General features: G+C 49.8%; 1 protein-coding gene across 1 annotated transcript in view; it reads left to right on the top strand.

Moving 5' to 3' along the window:
• Positions 1-8,149, top strand: part of LOC116827872 (antigen WC1.1-like) — a 60,571-nt gene that overhangs the window by 41,202 nt on the left and 11,220 nt on the right. Inside the window, 5 exon segments of the mRNA XM_075061952.1 lie at positions 5,459-5,767; positions 6,337-6,399; positions 6,486-6,800; positions 7,225-7,260; positions 7,630-7,767. Coding sequence (XP_074918053.1) covers positions 5,459-5,767; positions 6,337-6,399; positions 6,486-6,800; positions 7,225-7,260; positions 7,630-7,767 — 861 coding nt within the window.

Raw genomic sequence — 8,149 nt, 5'->3', positions numbered from 1 at the left:
AGTTTGCAGCGCTGGTGGGTCTTTACAGCGCTGTAACTCACTCACTGTCACCACTTTGCAAGGACATACAGTGCTGTATCTCCCTGGCTACGCGCTGGTGTACTCCACTCGGCCTGGAATAACGACTGAGCGCTGGTGATGAGCAGGCTCTGCCACTGTGGCCACCAAAAGTGTGTTTTTGGCCTCCAGGGTATTCGGAAAGTATCCAGAATGCCTCGTTCAGCCACTCTGCTCATCAGTTCAAACTCTACTGCCCTGGCCACAGGTGACCTGCCTTTAAATGCCCCAAGAATTTTAAAATCCCTTCCTGTTTGCTCAGCCAGGTGGAGTGCAATCAGTGAATCTTTCCAGGTGACCATGCTCACACGCCAAACGAGCCCCAGCTGGGAGCAATGGCGAGTTGCTCGACCTCATCAGTGTTTTGGGGAGGAAGCTCTGCAGTCACAGCTGCGTTCCGACATAGGAATTCAATATCTATGGGCAGATCAAGGGCCATGCGGAAGGATCCATGACTAACACACTGCAGTGCAGGTTAAAGTGAGGGAGCTGCGGAGTCTATTGCAAAGCCCGGAGGGAAAGGCAGCCCGGGCTGCCCCCACGACTGCTGTTTTTACAAAGAGCTGGACACGATACTTGCGGGACCCCACTGCAATCCAACGACCACGATGGACACTTCAGAGTGGGGGGGAGGAAGAGGAGGGAGAGAGGAAACCGAGAGTGAGGGTACTGGGGTGGGGGGAGATACTCCTGAGTCCTGGAGGCATGCAGCCAGGAGCTCTTCTCAAGCCAGGAGGAAGGTGCCAGTGCAGCAGCTGGTTCTTGGTGGAGGACAAACAGGAGCGGGTTCCCGGTAAGCGGCTTTTATTTTCAGGATGGCAATTTTTGGGAGAGGAGGAAGGGTTAGGCTGCATGCATGCATGCTTCGATGTGGAATAGCGCATTGATGTGGTCTATCACGTCGTGGTAATCGGCCTTGGTAATCTCTTCAAGTTGTTTATTGGGAGACCGCTGTGTCCTTGTCCAGTCAGCCTAACAGTGTCTGCGTCACTGTGCCTCAAGGGGTGGGGGACCATTGCAAGACACAGGCAAGCTGCTAGGGGCCAGGGCGGAATGCATTGCTGTAGAAGATCCTCCCGCTCTTCCAGATGACCCGCAGCAGCGAGATATCTTCCAGGATCACTCCTGTGGAAAATGTTGGGAGAGTGTTCATGTAGGTGCCCCCTGCAGCTTTTGCTTTCCAAACACACAGAAACCCGAGCAGTACAGCCTGAAGCATTCAGTCACCCTTACTCACCATTTGGGGCTCCTGTGGGTTTTGTGCGCTCTCTTTGGTATGGGAAATTATACTATTGTGAAGACTGTAAATTCCTTCACGTGTGGGAATAACTGTCCGATATAAAAAATGCTGCCTCTGTTAGGTGTTGCCTTTTTGAATTTCCACAAGCAACCTTGAGATCTCAGCTTTCCCTGTTATCAACAGCTCAAAGACTCCAAACCTCCGAAAGAAGCCACAAAAAGCAAAGACATGCTGCAAGCAGTTATGGATCACTCTGTCACAGAGAATCTAAAAGGGCAGGACTGGAGGGAAAGGGAAAGCAGGATCTGCCGAAAAACGCAGTGGCCAGGAAGAAAGCACAAAGCAGCTGATAAGCATCCTGGTGGCCAAGTGGACTTTATCCAGGCGCTCGTAGCAATGCAGGCAGAGCACTACCAGCCGCCTTCCCTCGTCCCAAAGCTCTTTCCCTTGTGCCCCAAGTCAGCTCAAACTCCTTCCCCAGCATCCAGTTCTTACCACCACCAGCTGCCTCCAACACTGTACATTCACCAACCAGCCCTGAGAACTACGACTCTTACCTCTGCACTCAACCCCCATCACCATGCAGTATAGGCATCGGAAGTGCGCAGTCATTGCACACTTCAGACAGGACAAATTCAAACCTGGGACTGTACACTTCCCCACCCCACCCCTCTGCCCTTTTAGGTTCCCAAAATGTTGTGTGTGTGTCAATAAAGTTATTTTCTTTTCAATAAATGAATTCTTGGTTTTGAAAACAGTCTTTATTATTGCAGAAAATCAAAGATACCTTAGCCCAGGAAGAAACAGGCACTGCAAATCAGCTTAGGAAAAACAGATCCTACTAACATGTAACCACTGCACTTCACTCCCGTGCAAGGCACCAAACATTACTGTTGGTTTTAGCCTCAAATTCCTCCCTCAAGGCATCTCTATCCTTGCAGCCCTGTGCTGGCCTCTCTAGTAGCCCTGCTCTCTGGGTGTGCAAATTCAGCCTCCAGGCATTGAAGTCAGAGGTCCATGCCTGACTGAATCTTTCACCCTTCCTTCACAAATATTGTGGAGGTACAGCAGTGGATATAACGTGGGGATGCTGCTTTCCCCTAAGTCTAGCTTCCCATACAGAGATCACCTGCGCCCTTTAAACAGCCAAAAGCAACTCCACAGTCATTCAGCACTGGCTCAGCCGTTAGTTGAACTGGTCCTTGCTCCTGTCAAGCTTCCTGTATATAGTTTCATAGGCAAGGCATTAACGGGTAAGTGGGGTCTCCGGATCACAATGGCATTTCGACTCCCTTATTGTGATCTTCCGGTCTGGGAAAAAAGTCCTGCCTGCAGCTTCCTGAACAGGCCAGTGTCCGAAAGATGTGTGCATCATGCACCTTTCCAGGCCAGCCTGCGTTAATGTCAATGAAATGCCCTCGTGATCCACAAGCACTGGAGAACCATAGAGAAATACCCCTTCCGATTAATGTACTCGGATGCTAGTGGGGTGGTGCCAGAATAGGAATATGCATCCCATATTGCCCCTCCACAGTTAGAGAAACCCATTTGTGCAAAGCCATCCACAATGTCCTGCACATTCCCAGAGTCACGGTTCTTCTTAGCAGGATGCAATAATGGCCCTGCAAACTTGCATCAACACGATTCCAACGTCGACTTTCTCACTCCAAACTGGTTCCTGACCATCAGTAGCTGTCTGGAGTTGCCAGCTTTCAGACTGCAATAGCCACCTGCTTCTCCACCGGCAGGGCAGCTCTCAATCTCGTGTCCTTGCACTGCAGGGTTGGGGCGAGCTCCTCACACACAGTCCCACGAAGTGGCTTTTCTCATCCAAAAGTTCTGCAGCCACTGCTCGTCAACCCAGACTTCCATGACGATGTGATCCACCACTCAGTGCTTGTTTCCCAAGCCCAAAAGCGGCGTTCCACGGTGCTAAGCATTTCGTGAATGCCACAAGCAATTAGTGTCATACGCTCAGGTGACTCGCTATCATCGTCCACTCCTCATCACTTTGGATCTTAAGGAATAGCTCAACTGCCAAACGTGATGTGCTGGCGAGAGTTCGTCAGCATACTCCTCAGCAATTCGGGCTCCATTTCCACAGAAATCCGCTGCACAGAAACCGCGGAAAGAGTCAAGATGGAGCCAAACAGGACGGAAAAACAGGGATTGCTGGGATGAAGCGATGCATCACGGGACTGGGACAGGAAGCAGAATGACCACATCCTCCACCCCTTCCACAACCCACGCGCCAAAATGGGACGAGGTGCTCTATGGGATAGCTGTCATAATGCACCACTCCAACATCGCTGCAAATGCTGCAAATGTGGCCACACTGCAGCGCTGGTAGCTGTCAGTGTGGCCACACTGCAGCACTTTCCCTACACAGCTGCACGAAGACAGCTGTAACTCCCAGCACTGCACACATGCAAGTGTAGCCAACCAATGGTGATCCTGGTAGGTAGATACAGAAGGAAAGAGAGGCAGTCAGGGAAAGTATCATTCTCAGCAATCCCTAACATCTGCCTCCATTAAATCTCCGCTAACCAGGCTCACAAAAGCATTCACAGAACAGACCTGAGCAGAGAACTCCGCGTCTCTTTGTGTCTGCATTGTGCTGGCCCAGCCGCTGGAAGGACACGCCGCAGATCAGATTCATTTCCAGAGCAGTTCACATCATCCAGCCAGATCTGCCCGGATCCTTGCCCATAATGAGCAGAGACAGTTGCATTGATGGCATGTCCACATCCCAGTTGTTTGCAAACAACATTGGAGTCCAGTAGGTCCCAGAAATCATACACTGGGGGGGCGGGGGGGGCGTAAGGTGGAAGTTTTGCCTAGGGCACAAAACATCCTTGCACAGGCCCTGCAGAAGGTCAGACTGTTTGACCCCTGCCACACTGTCTGGGGTAGCTCACACCTCTGAGTGCCTACCTCCGGACAAACTGCAAACACAGGGCAACTCCCCAAACTGGTGGTATATTTTATAATTAGATTTCACCGAGTCAGTAACAGATGTGAACTCCAGGATCACTATATCAAGCTTACCATGGAGTCACAGACAGTCACCTTAGACTCTCCAGTCTGTCTGGCCACCCACACACAAATGGACTTACACACAAAAATCACTCGACATTCAGGTTGTTTCCAGTCCCAAGAGACCAGTCACTTACCCTAGACCAGTTGGTAACCTAGATCTTACACCAAAGACAATGCCTGCAGCCAATCCTGTAATAAACTATATGCAGGTTTATTGAATAAGAAAAAAGAAATAAAAGGAATTAAAAGAGAAATACAGGTTAAAGCAAGCAAATATCTACACACAAATTAGTTACCGTTTAAATTGTAGGAGTGACAGAGTTGTAGTGATCTGTCAATTTCAAATGTCCTTCAGCGCTGACTGAAGGGTAACCTCTTGGGGTCTCTGGCTTAAGTTTGGTGTCTCTACCCCTGTCATAGTTCAAACAGCCAAAAAGATGAAAAATCTTCACATCTACTATTTTGATTTCCCTCTTCCAGCCTTCAAAGTGATGGGACGAGGCCTTTTGCATCTCAATGGGTGTGATAAGGCCATTAACCAATCCTTTATATTGTGATGATCCTTCATGGGCCATCTGATTTTGATAGTTCTCGGGGATAGTGGGCGGGGTGGAGATGATTCCTGTGCCTGAATTCACAGGTTCAGAGCAAACATTTTCAGTTATAAAGCAAAACTTACATATTTTCTTGTAGCATGGACCACAGACATTACAAGTGAGATTAATGCCTGCAGCAACTAACACTAAACACATTCTTACAAGACTAATACCTGTTTTGAGCAAAACTAACAAACTCGTGACCTGGTCTGGTCTCCAGGTGTGAGATTGTCAGGTCTTAGCTAATGCCTGCTGGCATCTGGTCTGCCAATGCCACGATCCTTCCCGGCTTGTTACAATCTGATTGTAGCTGCTGGTAAATGGTGGCCTTCCAGAGATGCCCACTGTATTTCTAAGGGGCCTGTGGTGTCTAAAAGAGTCTCTCATTCTTGGAGTGGTTCTCTAGCAGTTGCTCCTGCAGAATGATGTGCAGGATCATTAGCAATTGCTGGGATTTCACTTTTCACACCCCAGTTCATTTCAGAATCAGACGATTTGAATTCCCTTTTTATGCATTTCCTTCTAGAGTTCACAGATCTGAGGCTGGTGAGCGACAGTGACTGTGCTGGGCGTCTGGAGGTTTTCTACAATGGGACATGGGGCAGTGTTTGCTCCAATGGGATGTCTCAAGTCACCGCAGCAATTGTCTGCAAACAGCTGAACTGTGGGGACGGAGGGTATATTGCAGGAGTCTCAGAATATGGAAAGGGTCCCACATGGCTGGACCACGTTAGATGCAGTAAGCAGCACAGCTCCCTCTGGCAGTGCCCATCAGACCAATGGAATCCAAAGTCATGTGATAACCGAGCAGAAGAGACCCATATTTCTTGCACTGGTAATTCTGAAATGACCTGCATCCGCGTGCGCACCCACATGTGGGCGATGTGTTCAATTAATTGAATTGTAATGATAGAACTTGTCGTTGTTCACATCTCAGTGTAGGCAGATATAAATTCTTAACACAAGATACAAACATATTTTCAGAGTCTTTTATATGAATAAGCATTTCTCTGATTAATAACAAACATGGAAGTTAATGAGTTAATTATAAAAGAGACCAGTATTATACAGTGAGATAAGGTAGTGTGAGAGTGAAGAAAAGCCTCTCCCTAGAGACCACCATTAGGGAGCTCTGTGGTTATTAATCCTTTTGGGATGAACAATCAGAGATGGGCCCAGGTTGTGCAGTTTGGCTCAAGACTGGAATCCTCAACAAGTCTGGGTGCATGTCGGCCTGGGTGTCTGAGTAACAGCTGAATAGCAAATTAATTAGGTATTAAATGACCCAGAGTTCACATTTCAGTTCATACAGTGCTGAAATTATGGGTTTAAAATACAGATAAATTCTATTCCCACGTCACACACACAACCCAGTGCATTCACCTCGGCTTTTTCTCTTCATAGGAAAAATAGCAAAACCAAATCGAAACCCGTTTACCGAGTGCCCAAACTCTCCAAGCTGCACAGGTATCTCTGCTTCTCACTGTCTCCCTCTTGGTCGCTAAGGACTTTCCCAGCTGTCCCAGTAACATGTGAGGTTTCTTCAATTCCAGACCAGGAGAAGTTACGTGTCATGGGAGGAGAGGACAGATGCTCGGGGAGAGTGGAGGTTTGGTACCGAGGATCCTGGGGAACAGTTTGTGATGACTCCTGGGACATGGAAGATGCTAACGTTGTGTGTAAACTACTGGGCTGTGGATCTGCTATATCTGCCCCGGGCAAGGCTGCATTCAGCGAGGGGACTGGTCCCATCTGGGTGGAGACATTGAATTGCCGAGGGACAGAGTCATCTCTCTGGGACTGTCCTGCCAAGCCCTGGGGTGAGAGTAACTGTGACCATAAGGAAGATGCTGCTGTGAATTGCTCAGGTGAGTGACAGTGGATGTTTCTGCTACATGCTGTAATTTTCAGACAGGAGGATGGATCAGATGACCCCCACCCCCCTTGGTCCCAGACCAGGCCCTCCCATCTCCTGTGTGAAGGAGCATCATGGATGATGTGAAGTGGGACCTTTGTGGGGTCAGACAGGCTCAGTCATCAACCCACGTAGCCCCTGCATCCATCACAGACCCCAGTGTGCTGGTTTGTTACCAGAGTCCTCATTGCTGCACAGAGCACACAAGACTTGGGCCCTAAATCACTAACAAACAGGCCCTGTGCTGCTGTGAGGGAGTTTGTGGAGGCGACAGCTGGAGACAACTAGGAACTCTCAGTGGTGAGGTCCCCCCCATGAACAAACACGTCACCTTCCCCTCGCTCCAGACTCTAACACTCCTTCCTTTCCTTTTGCAGGTGTGACAGAGAGGACAGATTCTCCAAATACCCAAGGTAAAGAATCCACCTCCTCCCATCAAGGGTTAAATTTCCCTGGTGCTGGGTCACAGAGGAGGAGCTGCAAGCTGCTGCCTGAGGGAAGGAGCTCCTTTCCATGGCCTGTGAAATCTAAGGGCGAATGACACCCGGGTGGGAGCAGCAGGCCCTGCTGAGCAGGATGATTCCTGTTTGCTGGCTCCAGCTGACCAGGCAGGGCTCATGATTTAAACAGCAGCCTGTGAGCTGCCCCCATGGTTCACAGACTACGTCCCAGCCCATTACCCTGCTGTCCTGGGCCATGCAATGAGTGACTGGGAAGCTCCCTGACCCACCCCAAACTCTCCCAGGTTAATCTTTCCCTTTTGCCTGTTCATTTCCATCCAGTTCTTCCACGCCGTCCTCCGACTGACAGTGGTAGAGTCACGGTGCCCGTGGTTGTCTGCATTATCCTGGGGGCCCTGCTCTGCCTGGTCTTAATCATCCTGGGGGCACAGGTGCGAAGTGCCAGGGCACAGCGCAGAGGTGGGTGCTGATTGGTGTCACTCTGTGAAATGCCTCTGCAAGAGCAGGGGGGCTTCAGAGTTTCAGGGTGAGGGGTGGTACCAGCCTGGATGGGGTGGACGGGGTGCCTGGTAACTCCTCTCTCATTTACTATTTTATTAACTGTTTGGCAATTGAACAGTCCAGTCATGAAATCTGGAGATGATACTAGCTAGGGACAGCTTCAGAGAAGCTGCACCTCTATCCTCCCCACTCTCCAGTGACCCACTCCAGTTCCTACTCAGGTCTCCAGCCATCACCTGTCTCTGGGTGGGAACCCCCTGTCCCACCTCCTTGTGGCCAGAGGTTTTTAATGCGGAACAGCCCCCTGCCTTCCATTGTGATACCCCCAACAAACCAGTCT

This window comes from Chelonoidis abingdonii, chromosome 1 (genome assembly GCF_003597395.2).
Source record: "Chelonoidis abingdonii isolate Lonesome George chromosome 1, CheloAbing_2.0, whole genome shotgun sequence".
In the NCBI taxonomy this organism is placed as follows: Eukaryota; Metazoa; Chordata; order Testudines; family Testudinidae; genus Chelonoidis; species Chelonoidis abingdonii.
This window is presented reverse-complemented; position numbering and strand designations above follow the sequence as displayed.